The sequence below is a fragment of the Phocoena phocoena genome, chromosome 4 (assembly GCF_963924675.1).
Source record: "Phocoena phocoena chromosome 4, mPhoPho1.1, whole genome shotgun sequence".
NCBI classification, from domain to species: Eukaryota; Metazoa; Chordata; class Mammalia; order Artiodactyla; family Phocoenidae; genus Phocoena; species Phocoena phocoena.
This window is the reverse complement of record NC_089222.1, coordinates 101385371-101409845: the sequence shown is the minus strand read 5'-3', so window position 1 is coordinate 101409845 and position 24475 is coordinate 101385371. Positions and strand designations below refer to the sequence as shown.

General features: G+C 34.6%; 1 protein-coding gene across 1 annotated transcript in view; it reads left to right on the top strand.

Moving 5' to 3' along the window:
• EPHA6 (EPH receptor A6) overlaps positions 1 to 24475 on the top strand; it is an 862400-nt gene that overhangs the window by 120095 nt on the left and 717830 nt on the right. The window contains exon 3 of the mRNA XM_065876020.1: positions 18833 to 19496. Coding sequence (XP_065732092.1) covers positions 18833 to 19496 — 664 coding nt within the window. The remainder of the gene's footprint in view (positions 1 to 18832; positions 19497 to 24475) is intronic.

Below are 24475 nucleotides of genomic sequence, written 5' to 3'. Positions count from 1 at the left end.
CCATATCTTAATTGTAGAAATTCTATTCAAAGATAGTTTTTGGAGTATCTTATTTATTGGTTAAGTGAAAATCTTAACTTTTTGTACCAATTAAGGCTTACAGACATTCAGAAGATGGACTCTATTTAAGAACTTTTAATCTTCATGAATATGTGACTATTTTTTATGGGAAGAATCATTCCTTCTTAATAGAAATTATCCTTCTTGCTATATTTTGGTCCTGTTAATAGGACAAATGAACCAAAAGTAATAAATTTATTTATAAAACTTAGTCTTAGTTGTCTTCCAGATAGCTATGCCATTGAGTTCTTACTTTTTATTAAATATCTTTGTAGTGCTAATAAAAAAAGTTTTATGTTTACCCAAAGTGAAATAGAAATGTATATGCACATGATGCATTTTGCTTCTTGTTTTATTCTCTTGTTTTAGTCTGAAACTATTTATCATTTAAATGCAGAGCCTTCATTTTTCTGCTGTAAAACAGATTTATGTTATTAACTACATGCCTAGCAGCAGAATTCAGGGCACTAATTTTCTAAGTTTATGTCAGTATATTGACTCAAAGTGAATATTTAAGTGGTTCTGAGGAAAATATCACATTAGAATAAGAAGGCGTCTATAACAAGCTTTCCTTTGGTAGAGAGTATTAGATGCTTATGATTTAAAAATTAAGTCATTATAGCTTACGTAATGAGATGCCTATGTACATTCAACCACTTTAGTTTATTTAGATTATGCAAGATAAGAGGTAGAATGTTTGGAACAAATCAGATGTTTGTCATTTTACCAAATGAAGACTTCTTTTCATTCTCACCTCTTCTATTTTTTATCATTCTTAGAATGAAGTTGGAGATTTTCTTCCCCTGCATTGCTTCCTTTCTCATTTAAATTTAGTTTAATCTTGAGGAATAATTAGTTATAGCCACATACTACAAAACCCTTGGTAACAAGTTATACAGGGAATCTAATTAGAAATTATAGATTTCCCATGATTTTGTTGTTCTTTCTTCATTTCATTTAAGTCTATCTTTAGATTATCTTTTACTTTTGGAAAAATATCTGGATAATGATAGGCTATTTCATTATTTTATTAATTAGTCATCTACCAATGTAATACTAGCTAATTTTAACTCATTTGTTCTTTTGGATTCTATATCTTTGCAATGATCTTTTGTAATATTCTATTTCCTTTTCATATTTCCCTTTATATATTTATCATAACCACATTTTGAAGAAATAAGTCAAGAAAAAATATATTTTTTTACCACATAGTTATCTCCCTTTTAGCTGATAGCTGGCATCTGTTACAAATAGAGGCAGAAATAAATTTAAGTTACTAATTTTAAAATTAGAGTGCATGTGATTTTTAAAAAGGCAGACAGGAAAAGGAAGAGAGGAAAGTGGTTCTACATACATCTATGTAAGTACTTATTCATTTAGGAATCACAGGTACAGGTATAAACCAAATTTATTTTTTTTTAGCTGTCTCTTTCTTCACTGTTATTAGGATGCTTCCTTCCCTAGTCTCTACTGTCAGGGTATTTAATATTGGTTTTTAATGATTTTTTTTTTTTTTCCTTAAACCAGATCAGCCCTGCAGCTGTTCAGGGTCCTAATGGATCTAGGGTGTGATTTTTTTTCCCCCTCCCTTTTCTGTCTGTAGATAAAGAGGTAAGCATTTTAGTATGAAGTTAATTTCTCTCTTCCTTTGTTAAAATTTTCTTGAGCTATGGCCTTTGAGTAAGTTATCACTGGTATTTAAAAATGTAATTATTTTTCCAACAGCCCTTTCTATGCTGAGAAATAGACTATCTGCTTTTATTTTAAAATTTTAAAGTTAATTTTTTAAATAAACATTTATATTCCTTTTGAATTCTAAAAATTTTCAGAGGGAAGAAGGTGTAAATTTGAGAGATTCACGTTAGAATTTTGGATGTTTAGGTCAGTTTAAACATCCTAAACATGTTTAGGTCAAATTCAAATTGTCTGAATATTCTTTCCTAGGAAGGCTATTTGATTGTCTTATTTTGTTCTCTGAGAAAAGAACGCAGTCTGACTCCACAGTGACTGCCCTTTGCTTTAGGAATGAATGTCCTTATTCTAACTTTCTATGTCCAAAAGGAATCCACCTTTTAGTCTACTTTATTTAGCTTGCTATACAAAGAAAAACTCACTCTGTGTAGATGGGGATGGGTTTTTAGAGAACCCTCAGGCATGAATGGATTAAGTACTGTTCATAGCTTTTTACATTTCCTATCACTTCTAATAAAGATTCATTTTAAATGGAACTGCCCAAGAGATTTATCAGTGGAGAAATAGTCTTAGGTGATGTACAACACTAAGCTGTATGCGCAGACTTCTGGCAACTTCAGCCATATACCAAGTTTTTTCCAGGGGGTTAAAGTCCTGCCTCTAATTAAGACAAGCACATGTATAACTTACTCTCCAGTTTGAAATGTGTACATACACCTAGTAATTATAGAAGTTGGATGATGAAATAATCAAACCTATCATTATGTCTGCTGTTAAGTTGGTCAATTCTGTAAGCTATTTGCTTTTTTTTTTTTTTAACATCTTTATTGGAGTATAATTGCTTTACAATGGTGTGTTAGTTTCTGCTTTATAACAAAGCAAATCAGCTATACATATACATATATCCCCATATATCCTCCCTCTTGCTTCTCCCTCCATGCCTCCCTATCCCACCCCTCTAGGTGGTTACGAAGCACCAAGCTGATCTCCCTGTGCTATGCAGCTGCTTCCCACTAGCTATCTATTTTACATTTGGTAGTTTATTTATGTCCATGCCACTCTCTCACTTCGTCCCAGCTTACCCTTCCCCCGCCCCGTGTCCTCAAGTCCATTGCCTACATCTGCGTCTCTATTACTGTCCTGCCCCTGGATTCATCAGAACCATTTCTTTTTTAAAATTCCATATATATGTATTAGCATACGGTATTTGTTTTTCTCTTTCTGACTTACTTGACTCTGTATGACAGTCTCTAGGTCCATCCATTTCAATACAAATAACTCAATATTGTTTCTTTTTATGGCTGAGTAATATTGCATTGTATATATGTGCCACATCTTCTTTATCCATTCATCTGTTGACAGACACTTAGGTTGCTTCCATGTCTTGGCTATTGTACATAGAGCTGCAATGAACATTGTGGTACATGACTCTTTTTGAATTATGGTTTTCTCAGGGTATAGGCCCAGTAGTGGGACTGTAGGGTCTTATGGAAGTACAATTTTTAGCTTTTTGAGGAATGTCCATACTGTTCTCCACAGTGGCTGTATCAATTTACATTCCAACCAACAGTGCAAGAGTGTTCCCTTTTCTCCACACCCTCTCCAGCATTTATTGTTTGCAGATTTTTTGAGGATGGCCATTCTGACAGGTGTGAGGTGATACCTCATTGTAGTTTTGATTTGCATTTCTCTAATGATTAGTGATGTTGAGCATCCTTTCATGTGTTTGTTGGCAATCTGTATATCTTCTTTGGAGAAATGTCTGTTTAGGTCTTCTGGCCATTCTTGGATAGGGTTGTTTGTATTTTTTGATATTGAGCTGCATGAGCTGCTTGTAAATTTTGGAGATTAATCCTTTGTCAGTTGCTTTGTTTGCAAATATTTTCTCCCATTCTGAGAGTTGTCTTTTCATCTTGTTTATGGTTTCCTTTGTGATGTAAAAGCATTTAAGTTTCATTAGGCATTTGTTTATATTTGTTTTTATTTCCTTTCTCTAGGAGGTGGGTCAAAAAAGATCTTGCTGTGATTTATGTCATCTAGTGTTCTGCGAATGTTTTCCTCTAAGAGTTTTATAGTGTCTGGCCTTACATTTAGGTCTTTAATCCATTTTGAGTTTATTTTTGTGTATGGTGTATGTAATGTTTTGTTAAACATCACAAATGGTGTTTAATCCATTTTGAGTTTATTTTTTGTATGTGTATTTTTGTGTATGAGTGTTCTGATTTCATTCTTTTACATGTAGCTGTCCAGTTTTTCCAGCACCACTTACTGAAGAGGCTGCCATTTCTCCATTGTATATCCTTGCCTCCTTTATCAAAGATAAGGTGACCATATGTGCGTGTGTTTATCTCTGAGCTTTCTATCCTGTTCCATTGATCTATATTTCTGTTTTTGTGCCAGTACCATACTGTCTTGATTACTGTAGCTTTATAGTATAGTCTGAAGTCAGGGAGTCTGATTCTCCAGCTCCGTTTTTCTTTCTCAAGATTGCTGTGGCTATTCAGGGTCTTTTGTGTTTCCATACAAATTGTGAAAATTTTTGTTCTGATTCTGTGAAAAATTCCATTATTAGTTTGATAGGGATTGCATTGAATCTGTAGATTGCTTTGGGTAGTATAGTCTTTTACACAATGTTCATTCTTCCAATCCAAGAACACGTTATATCTCTCCCTCCGTTTGTATCATTTTTAATTTCTTTCATCAGTGTCTTATAGTTTTCTGCTTTCAGGTTTTTTATCTCCTTAGGTAGGTTTATTCCTAGGTATTTTATTCTTTTTGTTGCAGTGGTAAATGGGAGTGTTTCCTCAATTTCTCTTTTAGGTTTTGAATCATTAGTGTATAGGAATGCCAGAGATTTCTGTGCATTAATTTTGTATCCTACCACTTTACCAAATTCATTGATTAGCTATAGTAGTTTTCTGGTAGCTTCTTTAAGATTCTCTATGTATAGTATCATGTCATCTGCAAACAGTGACAGCTCTACTTCTTCTTTCCAATTTGGATTCCTTTTATTTCTTTTTCTTCTTTGATTGGTGTCGCTAACACTTACAAAATTATGTTGAATAAGAGTGGTGAGAGTGGGCAACCTTGTCTTGTTCCTGATCTTAGTGGAAATGGTTTCAGTTTTTCACCATTGAGAATGATGTTGGCTGTGGGTTTGTCATATATGACCTTTATCATGTTGAGGTAAGTTCCCTCTATGCCTACTTTCTGGAGGGTTTTTGTCACAAATGGGTGTTGAATTTTAATAAAAGCTTTTTGTGCATCTACTGAGATGATCATGTGGTTTTTCTCCTTCAGTCTGTTAATATGATTTATCACATTGATTTGCATATATTGAAGAATCCTTGCGTCTCTGGGATAAACCCCATTTGACCATGGTGTATGATACTTTTAATGTGTTAGGTTCTCTTTGCTAGTGTTCTGTTGAGGATTTTTGCATCTATATTCATCAGTGATATTGGCCCATAGTTTTTTTGTGGCATCTTTGTCTGGTTTTCGTATGAGGGTGACGGTGGCCTCATAGAACGAGTTTGGAAGTGTTCCTCCCTCTGCTATATTTTGGAAGAGTTTGAGAAGGATAGATTTTAGCTCTTCTCTAAGTGCTTGATAGAATTCGCCTATGAAGCCATCTGGTCCTGGGCTTTTGTTTGTTGGAAGATTTTTAATCACATTTTCAATTTCAGTGCTTGTGATTGGTCTCTTTATATTTTCTGTTTCTTCGTGGTTCAGTCTCAGAAGGTTGTGCTTTTCTAAGAATTTGTCCATTTCTTCCAGTTGTCCATTTGGTTGGCACATAGTTGCTTGTAGTAATCTGTCATGATCCTTTGTATTTCTGCAGTGTCAGTTGTTACTTCTCCTTTTTCATTTCTAATTCTGTTGATCTGAGTCTTCTCCCTTTTTTTCTTGATGAGTCTGGCTAATGGTTTATCAATTTTGTTTATATTATCAAAGAACCAGCTTCTAGTTTTAACAATCTTTGCCATCATTTCTTTTTCATTTCTTTCTGATCTGATCTTTATGATTTCTTTCCTTCTTCCAACTGTGGGATTTTTTTTTTTCTTCTTTCTCTGCTTGATTTAGGTGTAAGGTTAGGTTGTTTATATGAGATGTTTCTTGTTTCTCGAGGTAGGATTGTATTGCTATAAACGTCCCTCTTAGAACTGCTTTTGCTGCATCCCATAGGTTTTGGGTTGTCGTGTTTTCATGGTTATTTGTTTCTAGGTATTTTTTGATTTCCTGTTTGATTTCTTCCGTGATCTCTTGGTTATTCAGTAGTGTATTGTTTAGCCTCCATGTGTTTGTATGTATTTTTTACAGATTTTTTCCTGTAATTGATATCTAGTCTCATAGTGTTGTAATCAGAAAAGATACTTGATATGATTTCAGTTGTCTTAAGTTAACCAGGGCTTGATTTGTGACCTAAGAGATGATCTATCCTGGAGAATGTCCCATGAGCACTTGAGAGGAAAGTGCAATCTGCTGTTTTTGGATGGAATGTCCTATAAATATCAATTAAGTCCATCTTGTTTAGTGTGTCATTTAAAGCTTGTGTTTCCTTATTTATTTTCATTTTGGATGATCTGTCCATTGGTGTAAGTGGGGTGTTAAAGTCCCCCACTTACTGTGTTACTGTCGATTTCCCCTTTTATGGCTGTTAGTATTTACCTTATATATTGAGGTGCTCCTATGGTGGGTGCATAAGTATTTACAATTGTTATATCTTCTTCTTGGATTAATCCCTTTATCATTGTGTAGTATCTTCCTTTGTCTCTTGTAATAGTCTTTATTTTGACGTCTATTTTGTCTGATGTGAGAATTGCTACTTTAGCTTTCTTTTGATTTCCATTTGCATGGAATATGTTTTTCCATCTCCTCACTTTCAGTCTGTATGTGTCCCTAAGTCTGAAGTGGGTCTCTTGTAGACAGCATATATACAGGTCTTGTTTTTGTATCGTTTCAGCCAGTCTTTGTCTTTTGGTTGGAGCATTTAATCCTTTTACATTTAAGGTAGCTGTTGAAAAGTGTGTTCCTATTACCATTTTCTTAATTGTTTTGTGTTTGTTATTGTAAGTCTTTTCCTTCTCTTGTGTTTCCTGCCTAGAGAAGTTCCTTTAGCATTTGTTGCAGAGCTGGTTTGATGGTGCTGAATTCTCTTAGCTTTTGCTAGTCTGTAAAGGTTTTAATTTCTCCATCAAATTTGAATGAGATCATTGCTGGGTAGAGTAATTTTGGTTGTAGGTTTTTCCTTTCATCACTTTAAATATGTCTTGCCACTCCCTTCTGGCTTGCCAAGTTTCGTCTGAAAAATCAACTGTTAACCTTATGGGGATTCCCTTGTATGTTAATTGTTGTCTTTCCCTTGCTGCTTTTAATATTTTTTCTTGGTATTTAATTTCTGATAGTTTGATTAACATATGTTCTGGCGTGTTTCTCCTTAGATTTATCCTTTATGGAAGTCTTTGTGCTCCCTGGACTTGATTTACTATTTCCTTACCCATATTAGGGAATTTTTCAACTATAATCTCTTCAAATATTTTCTCAGTCCCTTTTTTTTCCTCTTATTCTTCTGGGACCCCTATAATTGGAATGTTGTTGCGTTTAATGTTGTCCAGGAGGTCTCTGAGATTTTCCTAAATTCTTTTGATTCTTTTTTCTTTATTCTGCTCTTTGGTAGTTATTTCCACTATTTTATCTTCCAGGTCACTTATCCGTTCTTCTGCCTCAGTTATTCTGCTATTGATTCCTTCTAGAGAATTTTTAATTTTATTTATTGTCTTGTTTGTCATTTTTTGTTTGCTCTTTTGTTCTTCTAGATCCTTGTTAAATGTTTCTTGTATTTTCTCCATTCTATTTCCAAGATTTTGGATCATCTTTACTATCATTACTCTGAATTCTTTTTCAGGTAGACTGCCTATTTCCTCTTCATTTGATTGGTCTGGTGGGTTTTTACCTTGCTCAGTCATCTCCTTCATCTGCTGTGTATTTCTCTGTCTTCTCATTTTGCTTAACTTACTGTTTGGTGTCTCCTTTTCGCAGGCTACAGGTTTGTAGTTCCTGTTGTTTTTGGTGTCTGTCCCCAGTGGCTAAGGTTGGTTCAGTGGGCTGTTTAGGCTTCCTGGTGGAAGGGACTGGTGCCTGTGTTCTGGTGGATGAGACTGGATCTTGTCTTTCTGCGGGGCACGACCATGTCCAATGGTTTGTTTGGGGGTGTCTGTGAACTTATTATGATTTTAGGCAGCCTTTCTGCTAATGGGTGGGTTTGTGTTCCTGTCTTGCTAGTTGTTTGGCATAGGGTGTCTAGCTCTGTAGCTTGCTGGTCGTTGAGTGGAGCTGCTTCTTAGCATTGAGATGGAGATCTCTGGGAGAGCTTTCACCATTTGATATTACATGTGGCCGTGAGGTCTCTGGTGGACCAATGTCCTGAACTCAGCTCTCCCACCTCAGTGGCTCAGGCCTCATGCCTGGCCAGAGCACCAAGACCCTGTCAGCCCCTTGGCTCAGAAGAAAAGGGAGGAAAAAAAAAAAGAAAGAAAGAAAAATAAATAAAATAAAATAATTAAAATAGAAAACAATTATTAAAAATAAAAAAACTAAAAAGTAATAAAAAAAAGAAAGAAAGAAGATAGCAACCAAACCAAAAACAGAGCCACCAGTGATAACAAGTGCTAAAAACTATATTAAAAAAAAAAAAAAGGACAGTCAGAACCCCAGGACAAATGGCAAAAATAAAATAAAGCTATACAGACAAAATCACACAAAGAAGTATACACATACACACTCACAAAAAGAGATAAAGGAAAAATATATATATATTATAAAAATAAAAGGAAGAGAGCAACCAAATCAATAAACAAATCTACCAATGATAATAAACTCTAAATACTAAACTAAGATAAACATAAAACCAGAAACAAATGGGATACAGAAAGCAAACCCCAAGTCTACTGTTGCTCCCAAATCCACCATCTCAATTTTTGGATGATTCGTTGTCTATTCAGGTGTTCCACAGATGCAGGGTACATCTAGTTGACTGTAGAGATTTTATCCGCTGCTCCTGAGTCTGCTGGGAGAAGTTTCCCTTTCTCTTCTTTGTTCGCCCAGCTCCTGGGGTTCAGTTTGGGATTTGCCCCTGCCCCTGAGTGTTGGTCACCTCAGGGTGTCTTTTGGGGAGTCTGAGGTCTACTGCCAGCATTCAGTAGAGTTCTGTAGGAGTTGTTCCACATGTGGATGTGGTTTTGATGTATTTGTGGGGAAGAAGGTGATCTCCACGTCTTATTCCTCCACCATCTTGAAGTCGCCCCTCCAGCTATTTGCTTTTACAAAATAGGAACTAAACTCAAAATATTCCAACTCTTCCATCTCGTTATTGTTTATTATAATTTTTTATATTTTCATATGACTTAAAATACCAGTATATAAAACAATTCACTGTTGTATAGCATAGAAAAAACTCAGTAAAACAAAACTTACATACATGTGTTGAAAGGTAAACAGAGGCATATTAAAATTTCTAAGAATTTATTTGAGCTAATGAAGCCACATTCTTTCTTGGATGAGTCTCATATCCAGTCACACCTCAGATTGGGACTTGAACCCATGATCCCTGACTTAGGAGGGGACTCAAACCCACGTCTTTTAATTGAAACTGCTCACCTGGTATCAGGACTTACTGAAGCTCAGGTTCTTTTGTCTCGTCACAGAAAGATTTCAGGGTGAGGCAAAATGATAGGCAAAGAGTGAGTTTATTAGCATAGGAAGCTTGTGAGAGATACAAGTGGGCAGGCAAGGGAGTGCAGCCCTGAGAGCAAAGAGGGCTACATTTTTATAATCAAAGAAAAAGTGGGTGGGGGGGAAGACCCCCATCTTCATCATTCTTGGGTAGATGTCAAGGCTTACATCATTAGTTCCTCCTTTGACCCTATGTGGTTTAGCTGGAACTGTCATGGCGCTATTGAAATCATATGTATTTTAGCAGAAAGGTGATAACATATACTAAAAAATGGTTATTCATCTCAGGTTTTGGTATAATGTCCCCTTTCATCTAGTTTCTTTCCACTTTCCCCTATATTCCATCTTGGCTACATGCAGAAATGCTCTTCTTCAAGGACCATTAACTCCCTCGCTTCATGTAACAATATTCAGACCCCATATCTATTGTCTTGTGTTTTAACTATCAGGACTTGTGGCTTGAGTGTGCCTGGAACTTGAATGCACCTGGTCTTCCTTCAAGATAGAGTAGGTTATTGGATTCTTTTCTTGAGTGGTCATTAGCTTACAACAGTTTCCCAAACTCCCTTAAAATTTCCTTTCTGTCTTTAATCCCCTATTGGGATTTTTAAACTAATTATTCTGCTCTATCCCTATCACTAACATTGATTTGAATCAGGCAGCATCAAACCAAAAGTGGTTAGGGTCACTCTACCAACAGGAGCTAGGGGAAAGGTGTTTTTTATACAGCAGACATAGAAGCAAAGCATGGAAATTATTTTATTGGCTATAGCTTAAGTGGGTACCTCATTTAAGTGGGAAAGTCTAGATGGCTGTTTGTGATTGGTTGTTCTTAGGATTTTATTTCCTAACCGTGGAGCATTTATAGGAATTTATTATAGCTTAGGTTTGGGTTTGCTTACACAAACTGCCAAGGCATTAGAGCCATCTCAGTCTAATAGCCTTCTTGTTTAATTACTTTAATACATGCTTCTGTAGGGTAGAATATCTTGTGAACTGTATCTGCTTTTATGGCTGGTTAAGTAGAACAGAGAAATTCTTCTATCTATTAGTTATTTTATGAGTCTGTTTCTTTGGATCAAGGAGAAGATTACATGTGATGAATAGAAAAGCTCTGTCTTTTGGAGTGTCTTGCTCAATGAAAGCTTTTGATTAAGCAAGAATCAGTTGTCTTCCAAAGGGTTGACAGGAAGAATGTGTCATGAACCATATAGCTGTTTGTTCTAAGAATGTACATGTTGGATAATGGTATGGTAAAGTTACTGTGGCCACAGGAGGAAACAAGAATTACACTTGGAAAGGAGAAGTCTATTATACGCACAGGATACAGGAAGGAGGTCATCAAGGCCATGCAGGGCCACAGGGGAAGCAATCGGTTTTGGTCAAGTGACAGAAGACAGGAGTGAGGGGAAAGTCTGAGCCAGAGCCCTTATTGGGGTTTCTGTGGGAAACGCAAGGCAGGGCCCAGTAAACAGCTTAGGATTGGCTAGTTTGAATAATTCCTTCAGGCTTTGGGCTATAGGTTTGGTCTCTAGTTACCTGGTACCTGCCCCTGGGTTTAAGACAGAAGAAATACTGGCTTGGTGTGTGAGAGTTAGGTGAGGAAGTAGTTGGGCCTATAGACTCCGGTTTGGTTGGTTTGCCTATGAAAGATAAACTCTAGTCCCAGAGCCTTTTGGTATCTCTAAGAATTTGCTAGCCCTGGGAGAGACAATCTCCCCTAGGCCAACAAGTCACCAGTAAAACATCATGAAATACAGAAAATGAAGTTTAGAAGGCCTGGTTCTAATCCTTGGCCCATGCAATTCCTGGGTATTGAATTCCTTATCAGTAATGTGAAAATGAAAATATCTGTCTCACTTTATTGGACTGATGAGGACCAAATAAGTTAACATTTGTGAAAAAGCTTTGATGGTATAAATTCAGTATACAAATAGTTGCCCTCAGGAATCATTATATCCAAGGTGCTCTTGAAGTTTACAAAAGAAAGAACCCTTTGGTGTACAACTGATTCTTGTTTAACCAAACCATGTATATCTAAATATTTCACAACTGGAGAATAAGTATGTGTTTGGTTTTGTTTTAAATAGGGGCGAAAACTTTTACCCACTAAATATATGTAGTACAGGACTGTGCTGCCAAAAATTATATGCATATAGATTAGTGTTATACATTATTTTTTCTATACACTCTTCTCCCTCTGCCTTATTGAATCTTGTAATTCTTTAAGGTTAAAGTCCAGTCTCTCCATCTTGGCCAAACCTGCCAAACCACCCTCATTCACTAGTGTTGCTATCCTTTGGACACTTACTCTATTTACTATATATACTGTTTATTTGTTTCTTATATTCAGTTCTGTGCTGTCAATTATGTTTTCATAATTTATTACCTTAAAATATTATAATAAGTCCAGTAAGAGCAAGCAATTCTTGTATCTAATTTCTTCATTCCTTGTATGGAATTTAATATATACTGTAAACTCACTAAATATTGTTTTTTGCTTATTAATACATGATCTGTAGGATCAATGGAGAACTTTAGGAGGCAAAAGAGTTTTGAGGCAAATGTTTACATTAACTACCCAATAACGAAGCAGAACATAAAAGTTTTTTATAATATTTAACTCTCTTTGATATTAAAGAGTAATTATAGTACCTTACACCCCAAATCAGATTTTTTAACCTTTTTTTAAATTGAAGTATAGTTAATTTACAGTGTTTTACAGCAAAGTGATTCTGTTATGTATATAATATACATATGTTTATATATGTATATATATATTCTTTTTCAGATTCTTTTCCATTGTAGGTTATTATAAGATATTGAATATAGTTCCCTGTGCTGTACAGTATGTCATTGTTGTTTATATATTTTATATATAGTAGTGTGTATCTGTTAATCCCAGACTCCTTATTTATCCCTCCCCTGCCCAGCTTTCCCCTTTGGTAACCATAAGTTTGTTTTCTATGTCTGTGAGTCTGTTTCTGTTTTGTAAATAAGTTCATTTGTATCATTTTTTTTTTTTAGATTCCACAAATAATTGGTATCATATGATATTTGTCTTTCTCTGTTTGACTTACTTCACTTACTGTGATAATCTCTAGGTCCGTCTGTGTTGCTGCAGATGGCATTATTTCATTCTTTTTTTATAGCTGAGCAATATTCCAGTATATATATGTGCCACAACTTCTTGATCCATTCCTCTGTCAATAGACATTTAGGTTGCTTCCATGTCTTGGCTATTGTAAACAGCAGACATAGCTTCCATGTCTGCTATGAACATTGGGGTGCATGTATCTTTTCCAACTAGAGTTTTCTCTGATATGCCTAGGAGTGGAATTGTAGGATCATTTGATAACTCTATTTTTAGTCTTAAGAAACCTCAATACTGTCCTCCATAGTGGCTGCACAAATTTACATTCCCACCAACAGTGTAGGGGGGTTCCCTTTTCTCCACACCCTCTCCAGCATTTATTATTTGTAGACTTTTTAATGATGACCATACTGACCGAAGTGAGGTGATACCTCATTGTAGTTTTGATTTGCATTTCTCTAATAATTAGCGATATTGTGCATCTTTTCATGTACCTGTTGGCCATCTGTATGTATTCTTTGGAGAAGTGTCTGTTTGGTCTTCTGCCCATTTTTTGATTGGATTGTTTAATTTTTTGATATTAAGCTTTTTGTATATTTTGGAAATTGAGCCGTTGTCAGTAGCATCGTTTGCAGATATTTTCTCCCAGTCTCTAGGTAGTCTTTTTGTTTTGTTCATGGTTTCCTTTGCTATGCAAAGGTTTTAAGTTTAATTAGGTCCTATTTGGTATTTTTGGTTTTTATTTTCATCACTCTAGGAGATGGATCCAAAAAAATATTTCTGCAATTTATGTCAAAGAGTGTTCTGACTATGTTTTCCTCTAGGAGTTTTATAGTATCCAGTCTTTCATTTATGTCTTTAATCCATTTTGAGTTTATTTTTGTATATGGTGTTAAAGAATCTCTAATTTCATTCTTTTACATGTAGCTGTCCAGTTTTCCCAGCACCACTTATTGAAGAGACTGTCTTTTTTCCATTGTATATTCTTGCCTCCTTTATCACAGATTAATTGACCATAAGTGTCTGGGTTTATTTCTGGGCTTTTTATCCTGTTCCATTGATCTATATTTCTGTTTTTGTGTCAGTACCATGCTGTTTTATTTACTGAAGCTTTTAGTCTAAAGTCAGGGAGCATGACTCTTCCAACTTCGTTCTTCTTTCTCAAGACTGTTTTGGCTATTTGGGGTCTATTTTGTTTCCATACAAATTTAAACATTTTTGTTCTAGTTCTGTGAAAAATGCCATTGGTAATGTGATAGGGATTATATTGAATCTGTAGATTGCCTGGGGTAGTATGGTCATTTTAACAATATTGATTCTTCTAATCCAAGAACACGGTATATCTTTCCATCTGTTTCTGTTGTCTTCAATTTCTTTCATCAGTGTTTTATAGTTTTCAGAGTAATGGTCTTTTGCCTCCTTAGGTAGGTTTATTCCTAGGTATTTTATTCTGTTTGATGTGATGGTAAATGGGATTGTTTCATTAATTTCTCTTTCTGATATTTTATTGTTAGTGTATAGAAATGCAACAGATTTCTGTGTATTAATTTTGTATCCTGCAGCTTAACTGAATTCATTGATTAACTCTAGTAGTTTTCTGGTAGTGTCTTTAGGATTTTCTATGTATAGAATCATGTCATCTGCAAATATTGACAGTTTTACTTCTTCTTTTCCCATTTGGATTCCTTTTCTTTCTTTTTCTTCTCTGATTGCTGTGGCTTGGACTTCCAAAACTACGTTGAATAAAAGTGGTGAGAGTGGGAATCTTTGTCTTCTTCCTGATCTTAGAGGAAATGCTTTCAACTTTTCACCATTGAGTATGATATTAGCTGTGGGTTTGACATGTATGGCCTTTATTATGAAGAAATACCTTCCCTCTATGCCCACTTTCTGAAGAGCTTTTACCAAAAATGGATGTTGAATTTTATCAAAAGCTTTTTCTGCATCTATAGATGATCATACATTTTAAAATATTTATTTATTTATTTATTTGGCTGCACTGGGTCTTAGTTGTGGCATGCGGGATCTTCGTTGCCATGTGCAAGATCTTCGCTGTGGCGTGCAGGATCTTCAGTTGCAGCATGCAGGATTTTTTTTTAAGTTGTGGCATGTGGGATCTTAAGTTGTGTCATGTGAACTTTTGGTTGTGGCATGTGGGATCTAGTTCCCTGACCAGGGATCAAACCTGGGCCCCCTGCATCGGGAGCCTGGAGTTGTAGCCACTGGACCACCAGGGAAGTCCCAAGATGATCATATGATTTTTATCTTTCAATTTGTTAATGTGGTGTATCACATTGATTGATTTGTGGATATTAAAAAATCCTTGCATCCTGGGATAAATCCCACTTAATCATGTTATATGATCCTTTTAATATATTGTTCGATTTGGTATGCTAGTATTTTGTTGAAGATTTTTGCATCTGTGTTCATCAGTGGTATTGGCCTGTAATTTTCTTTTTTTGTGATATCTTTGTCTGGTTTTGGTGTCGGGGTGATGGTGGCCTCATAGAATGAGTTCAGAAGTATTCCTTCCTCTGCAGTTTTTTGGAATAGTTTCAGAAGTATAGGTGTTAACTCTTTTCTAAATGTTTGGTAAAATTCACCTGTGAAGCCACCTGGTCCTGGACTTCTGTTTATTGGGAGTTTTAAAATTACCTATTCAATTTCAGTATTGGTAATTAGTCTGTTCATATTTTCTATTACTTCTTGGTTTGGTCTTGGGAGATTGTACCTTTCTTTAGACTTGGGAATGGAAGATGTTACACTATTCCTAGAGCTTTAGATGGCCGTCCCCATTCATTTCTCTAGCTACAACCTTCTTTGTGAAGCAATGACCTTGAGCAATAGGTAATATGCTACTTAGATCCTATGCTTTCCTTCTGTACCACACGGTAGGTAAGACCCCTGAATTCCCTGCTCAGATGGCTTCAAATCTCCTTTCAAGAACTTTAAGGCTTCTTGTTGGGGGTCCATCCTCCAAAGGGTGAACTGTGCTACTGGTATGCTCAACCTAGGTTGAATAGAGGACCAGAGTTGGCATCTTTTTGTAGCAGAGGAGGGACACAGCTGGGACATGAAGACTGGGATGCTCATATATGTGCTTATGTGAAGTCCTTCATGGTATGGGATTTACCTAGCATCAGGGAAGAAATAGAAATGGGGTTGACTAAGGTTAGGAGTTGGCTCTGGATGGACTACCACATGCTGGCATGAAATTCTGAGAAGTCCAAATATTTTAAATTTGAACCTGGCCTTCCAGTATCTTTCTAAAGTAGGCAAATGGAACATACTTAGAGTTTAATCTTCTTTGAAGAATGATTTATCATTTAAAAATATTTAGACATTTGGTATGTGAGCTCTATACTTCCATTCTTTTCTTGGACCCCACATTTTTAGAGGCTCTATTTATTTTAATACTTGGAAATTGTAACTAAATATTATGTAACTGTATAAATACAAATATAACTTTGTGTAAATGTAGTGTTTTCAAAGGATACATTATGATTTAAATATGATAGCATTTTTATATCTACTAATGACAATATATTTTTAGTAAATTTCCTAGCCTTTTAGATCTTATAACAATCTTGAATTTATTTATACTCTTATTTTAGTGAATCATATTCAAATTTAAAAATCTAATTTAAATTACTTTCAGTATTCTTGGATAAGATTAAATTTAGCAGTTGATACCTTTTGGCTATTTTGGTATCTGAATCTCATTCTGATTTCTTTCTTTTTTTTTTTTGATTATGAGAGAAGAAACACTGTTGTTTCTCAAACATCATTAATTTAACATAGAAAATAATTTACCATTTTGTTAAACATCCTTATGTAGTGCTTTGAAAAGAACCACATTTCTCATTATTTGCATATATTTTGTTATTTCCTTATCTCTTGGTTCAGATTAGTCCTGATTCAGTGTATGCGTGTCATATTCTTCTCATTCCTGATCTTTCTTTCCATCTAAACATTTTTTCCAGACCCAACATATTTTTAAATAAAGATATGTAATGATTTCAGAACTTTTTTTTCTGTCACAGATGTAATTTTTCACATTTATTTAATCTCATATTTTAGGAGAATTGATTGTTTGATGAGAGTTGTTAATACTTTTTATTAATATGAAGAGATGTAGTCTGAAGATGTTAAAATGTAATTATTCAAACAGAATTTATTGACAGTGTATCTCTATACTCCTATATGGGAGAGTAGAGGGTGCAGTGTAGACAATAGTAATTACATGCATTCCCTGAGGAATAAAATCAATTCTGATTAGAAATTTATCTGAAATAAGAATAATCACTGGATAAGTATCTTAGAGGCTCTCCAATGGGAAAAATGCTTAGAATTTTGGACAGTTATTTTGACAGTTCTCAGATTTTATTAGTTGTATCTTGTCTTACTATTTATATTCTGAATGGTTAGCTTACCATTTTAAATGAGCTCTGATAGTTCTGGTTTGCCTTTAAATTTACATGTAAGAGTCATATAAGACCTATAATATTGTTAGTATGAAAGGTATTTAGATGGGTAATTTTATGTGCCTCTGTGAGATTTTTGAATCACCTCTGATAAACAGTGGGTGTGTTTTGTAAAATTGTATCCACAGTTCTAAAGGAACTCATTGTTTCTTCTGGAAAATACCTTCTGAATTTCAAGCAAGCAACTTACAAATGAAATTTTAGATACAGAATTGTTTTTAAGTTTGCTTGATGGATAATATAAATTGTTTATTTGTGGAAATTTAAAGTAGATAATTGAAAGTATTAGTGTTTCAACAATCCAATGGACTGAGGAAAGAAGCCATTCTGTTAGAAACTATATTAATTGAAATTCCACCGGTCTCGATTAATTAACTCTCTACAGTCAAATAAAATAAGAAACTGCAAACTGGATGAGTTAAATAAGCTTATTATAAATCACTGAAGTGTGGTATCAAGAAATGGAACACATTCACTATAGGAAACAGTTTATCATTTCTACTGTATTTTAATAGAAATGAGAAATTATGATGACCAGTTATGTTTTTCCAAAAGACTGTAAAGTTACCAGAATGTGTTTTTGTTTATTGAAAATTATTATAACTTTTATTATACAAATAAAATATACTTACAATCTAAATTTGTAATATAGAAGTATGCAGTGTTAGATGTATAAATAATGCCAATGCCAATTAATTTCAATGTACTCAAGCATTTTTACTAAAATTAAAAAAAAGGTAAGTTTTTTCTATTCATATAGGTGGCAGAATGCTTGTATGTAAACATGCAGAAGTGAAGAAAATCCAATGATCTAGCTCAGAATAAAAGCCAAAGTGTTTCCAATGCTTACAAAGGCTTTTTGCACCTTCTTTGCCTCTCTGTTTAGTGCACGTTCAACCTGTTCCTAAAACATACCTATACCCTCCTGCCTCAGGGATTGGTACTTACTCTTTCCTCTTCACTGCCTCACTTCTAAGACGTTACTTAAATGTCACAACCTCAGTAAGGCCTTCTCTGGTCATACTATTTAAATTTTCAACCCTCTTCCCCATTTCTCAGCCTTATTTTTTCCCATTGTACTTTCTACCATATTTTTCAGTTGACTCATTTACAGTTTTTATTGTGACTCCTCACTCTAAGTAAGATCCATGAAGGCAGGGAGTTTTTGTTCAGCTAGTGCACTGCTGTATTCCTAGTGTCCAGAATAGTGCCTGATAAATATTTCTTGAATAAATCTAAAGCTTTCTCTATGTCTATTTTCTATCAAAATACACATGTAAATATTTAATTGAATACTGATGAGTATACCTCAATTTGTGGCAAATTGGATATGAAGACAAATGGGTAACTAGAGTACATTTGTCATTGGTCTAGTTATTTGATCACATAATAGATGCTATTATAGGTTGTTTATAGAGTACTAGAAACCATTTAAAGTTCTTTACATATATTAACTAATTTATGCCTCACAACAATCCTATGAAACAGGTGCTCTTATCAGCTCCATTTTATAGTTGAGGAAACTAGAGATTAAAGTATCCCTTGATGTTGCAACTAACATGTAAGAAGGTAAGATTCATACCAGGACAGCTGGTATGTTCAGAACCTATTGTCTTAATGAAAGGCTCCTGGTTAAAATCCTGCACCATTGTTGCTTTGCTTTATTTGTATACTTTTTATTCATTTTTCTTTCAGTAAAACAGAAAATTTTTGAAGTAATCATATATGTTCGTGGTTTCATAATCATTTATTTTATTTTTGCTTTTTGCAGTGGGATGCCATCACTGAAATGGATGAACACAATAGGCCCATTCACACATACCAGGTATGTAATGTGATGGAACCAAACCAAAACAACTGGCTTCGTACAAACTGGATCTCCCGTGATGCAGCCCAGAAAATTTATGTGGAAATGAAGTTCACACTGAGGGATTGTAACAGCATCCCATGGGTCTTGGGGACTTGCAAAGAAACATTTAATCTATATTATGTGGAATCAGATGAGTCCCATGGAATTAAATTCAAGCCAAGCCAGTATACAAAGATTGACACAATTGCTGCTGATGAAAGTTTTACCCAGATGGATTTGGGTGATCGCATCCTCAAACTCAACACTGAAATTCGTGAGGTGGGGCCTGTAGAAAGGAAGGGATTTTATCTGGCTTTTCAAGACATTGGGGCATGCATTGCCCTAGTTTCAGTCCGTGTTTTCTACAAAAAGTGCCCCTTTACTGTTCGTAATCTGGCCATGTTTCCGGACACTATCCCAAGGGTTGATTCTTCCTCCTTGGTTGAAGTAAGGGGCTCTTGTGTGAAGAGTGCAGAAGAGCGTGACACTCCTAAACTGTATTGTGGAGCTGATGGAGATTGGCTGGTTCCTCTTGGAAGGTGTATCTGCAGTACAGGATATGAAGAAATTGAAGGTTCTTGCCACGGTAAGAAAGAAATATTTAAATAATTATTCATGCATTCAAATGATAGTTTTTTAAAGGTAAATTGGCTGTATATTTATTTTCAAATAATACATTTTCAAATACTATTCCTGGAAGAATTAATTGTGGAAGAAATTAACTCATATTAACTATAAGATAATTTCTGATTTTTTTTCCTCCTGGGAATGGTGTATGAAAATGTAAAATAAATTATATACCATGACAAGTGTTCTTCCATATTGCCTTCAGTAGAATAGTTGCTGTATGAATTGCTATATTTACCTGATTTTTATAAAGGAAAGCAACATCAATAGCAGCAACAAAAAGCAAAAGGGATCAAAGCAGGCATTTGCTTAACTTTTATGTTTTGGTGGTCTATAGAGAATATGACATTTAAAGACAGTTTGAAAACAATTCTTTCTTTCATGTTGAATTGTAATAATTGAATAGTACCTAGGTAAGCTGAAATTATATTTAAATAAATGAGGAATTCATATGTTTGCATATGAATCATACATATGTTTAAAAATATATAGGATAGTTTATAGGAATGTTATGTGTTTGGTGATTGAGTACTGAGTATATCAGAAATTAATTTATCCTTTGCTACTATTAAATACAATTTCCTACCATACAACACATTAGCTTTTTTTGTTTAAATAGCAGTACTTGTGCAAGATTGAATTGTTAGGAAGTATGAACACAGTGCAATGCTGATTAAGTTTAAAGCCATACCTTTCATGTAGTTATGATATGAAATATCTGCAGTTTTCAAGATAAAACAGTTTTTTTATTTGAATCATTTTATGAAGGCTTATTAATCTAATAAATATATACACTTAAAATTTTTTGCATATCCCCTGATAAAGATAATTTATATCATTTATGTTTGGATTTAGGACTCATAATCAAAACACAAATAAAGAAATAAAATTAATGCTTGGTAAATAATAACATAGTAGAGATCTTTTCCTCTCAATGGTAAATTATTTATAGTCTTTTTTCTACAGCACCATACTGAATTTACTTACTTTTTTGGTGATGTTCGGTGGTATGTTGCCACCCATTAAAAGGGATGAAAGTAAATGAGAAGAAAACATATTTGTTTCTATATAAGGGTCAGTGGTAATATATGTGAATTTTTAAACGTTTTATCTATTTATGAAACGCTTGGGTTCTTGAATGCTGAAAAAGTTCACTAAATCCACCGGTGATGATTATGTTTGGTTATTTGAAAGTACTGTTTGTATGAAAAGTCTGTAGTATATTTATTTAAAGTGTGAGCCAACTTTCCTTCACTATTCAATCATTAAAATATATTTCATTGAAATTTATATAGATTTAATTCAAAATTTTTATTCACCTGTAACATGGATTTAGAATAAAACAAAAATAAGTTATCAATATAAATGATCCTTTGAAGGGGCACTATAGAATATTTTACATTGGAAAATGCAACATGAATAATTTTTCAGTGAGATTAAGAAGGCAATAATAGCCAAGGATAAAACATATGACATATACTAACCATGTAGTTTTACCATATTTTATAGTAGGTAGATGCTGGATATTGGTAAAAATAATAAAGCTTTAAAATTATTTAAACAATAATTATCTAAGGATTTATATGATTAATTATTATTAAATATATTTTATGGCATTGATCACAGAATTAGAGATAGTGACAATCATTGATGACTAGATGTTTTTTGCTTAATATGTCTGCTCTGTGAAATTTCATTCTTGTTTGCATGCCTGAAAATTCCTTCAGTTGTTGGCAAAGATGACTTTGGATATATGATAATTATCAGTTTATCTAGAGCTACTGCTAGACTCGTTCATTTTTATGGCTTGTTATCTTTATTATAATTTATTTGACTGCAGAAGTGAGAGAGTGGGTACAGTACAAATGTTCATCATCTTCTTCTAGCAGATGGCAGAAATTGGAAGATTATACTTGGATTCTAAATCCATGGCTTACTAACTTCCTTATCCAAAATAAATTAGTGGTTATAATCAATTAATGGTAAAGTATATGGAAAACTGTTACATGCAAACACATGTGCCTGGTTCCAATTGAATACAATGAATTGCTATTTACAAACAGAAAGGAAGTGGATGTGGAGACCTCATTTTTAGAGAAAGGTGTCTTACACTATCACTAGTTTCCATTTTAAAGTATTTATTTGTGTTCTTGATTCTTCATATTGCCCCTTTCTATCCTCTGATAATAATTTTTTATCATGGATTCTGTTGCAGTCTGTCAACAATTTATCTCACAACCAAATCTCAGAATTACCTATAACCTACATGACAAATTAATTGAAATTTATGTGAATAAAGAATAGCTCAGGCAATAATGTGACCGTATGTTTATATATATAATGAGAAAAGAAAAAACACGTATATCATTTTCTTTTCTTCCGGCTTATTCTGTTAGAGCTTTTATTTTAGCTATTTTTTTGAGTACCTACTATCTGTTAATCATTTTGATAGGTAGTAGAGATAAATAGAGGCATATGTTTCAATGATTTATTGCTATTGAGGTAAAATAACCCAAAACTTAATAACTTAAAGCCATAATAATTTATGATTTCTTAGGGCTCAGATGGGTAATTCTGCTTATTGTAGAATAAACAGAGGTCACTCATGTAGCTGAATTCAGCTGGGAGATTAACAGGGGTTGGAATGTCTAAGATGACCTCTTATATTCCAGGGCCTCTCTCTACATGGCCTTACATCATTAAAGAATCTGACACAAGCTTTTTTACAGTATAGTGGCTGGCATAGTGAGTATGCAAGGGGACTGCAAAAGGGGCTGAATGCCTGTAAGTATGTTTATAGGGAGCTGCCAGTGTAACAGTATACCACAGTCTTCTCTCTTAATTCCTGTGACTAATGTCCCTCCTTCATGCACAAAAGCCCACATCCTCCCAAAGATCTATTCCATTATGGCCTTGTGTTGAAGTCCAGAAGAGCTTCAGTGAAATCTCTTCTGGATATGAATAAAGCTTCATAGCTAAAGCTCTCCTTCATCTGGAGAATTAAAAACTAAACGAGATGTTATCGTTCCTCACACACACAACACACATGGGACAGGATTAGGAAAATTGTAAAAGATTCTCACATTCCTGAAGGCAGGGAACATAGCAATCACTGGTCCATTGTGATTCTGAAATCCAGCAAAGGTCATCAGAGTCCCTAATTATAGAGGCAAGGACTGTTCCTTGCTTGGAGCCCAGTTCTGCAACCTGGGATTAGTTCTCTGTGGCTCTTTGTCTTCATTACTCTTGACTTTGCCCTCTGAGTTATCCTCCTTAGTTATAAGAATTTCCATGTGGCCAGTTGCTAGTTTCACCATCTTTCAGGAAAACTTCGTAATTTCAGGAAAACTTTCAGGAAAACTTTCAGGAAAACTTCGTAATCACAGGTAGTATTTCTCACCAATTGTTGGTTGACCTTTCATTATCTCCAATAATAATTAATTTACTGCTTTTCCATCCTCCAGTCACAGCCTTCTTGCCACCCTTCCAGCCTCCACAGTTTTTTCATTACTAAAGCAAATGCCACATGTTTTAGCTTTTTGTTAAAACAGTATCCTTTATCCTGTATAAGTTATTTGCTTACAATCTGGAAATATGGACTGGGTTCAGTTGGCTGGTTCTTCTGCTGGTTTTATCTGGGTCACTCAATGCCACTGCAGTTATTTGGAGGTTTAACAAGGCTGGACATCTAACATGGCTTCACTCACATGTCTGATACTTCATCGAGATGTTTGAGGCCCTAAAGTTGCTTATTGTGTAAATCCTGATAGCAATTTTAATACATTTCATTTTAGGAAATTATTCTATTTTTTCTCTCTCTTCCATTAGAGCTAGTTAGTCATTGTGCCATTCAAGGGACTTCACAATTTGGCCTTGTCTTATTATTTTCTGACTTTGGCAAATTCTGTCTCCTGTTTTGTTTTTGTTACTTTTGAATAATCCAAGTATTTTTCATGTTTCTTGCTCTTTTTTTTTCATGTTTTATCTAGCTGCTTGGTGTCCCTTTCTTCTTCCTTTTCTGTGGTGGAATTTTATTCATCCTTTAGGGTCTAGCACAAATATATATATCACATATATATAGCACATATATCTGTATCTTCACAAAGTTAATGTCTCTGTCATCTGTGCTATAATTTGTTCTAATTATTTATGTGCCTGTTTTACCAGGGCTGTCAGATAAAAGAGATATATTTAAAAATCATTTGTGTAATGAAAGGTAAGGAATTTATTGATGTGAATGATAAGTAGTACCAGGTTCTACTGAATAGTTAAGAGGTAGAAGTTGTTGGTATACTGACAGAATGCTCTGTGTCTTCATATTTCTGTGAAATAGGAAAGTTTTCTTCAGGGAGGGTTGTGGTATTTTAGATCTGGAAAGCCTTTGAAAATATTTTTATCCCTCTTTTTATGAATCAGGATTCTAAGTTATAGAGAACAGAATTTTATTCCTTGGGGCCACTTGGTAACTAATACTAGATTTATAACTAAAGCCTAGATAATTCTCAGTCTGGTCTTTGTGTGTCTTTCCTCCGTCCCTCCCTCCCTCCCTCCCTCCCTCCATGTCTCCTTCTCTCCTCCCCTTCTTCACTTCCTCCCTTCCTTTCTCTTTCTCTTTCATTTCTTTATTCCAAGCATCCATGCTCTCACCTTGATGCTTTAACTTTTCCTGCCTGCCAAACAGTACAGAGGAGCCCTTAGTTACTCATTATTAATTAATCCCTTTTTGCTCTGTGTTTATTTTGTGGAATCTGATACGGGCACTGTTAGAACAGTATCTACACATCCATTCTGAGATTCAGGCTACCGAGAATGATGGAAAAATATAGATTTATCTGGGACTTTGCTGTTAGACATGATAAATAGGAAAAATTATAGTGAGGTTTTAGGAATACTCATAATTTACTTGAGTACATTTGAGAACTGTTGGCCTGCTACATA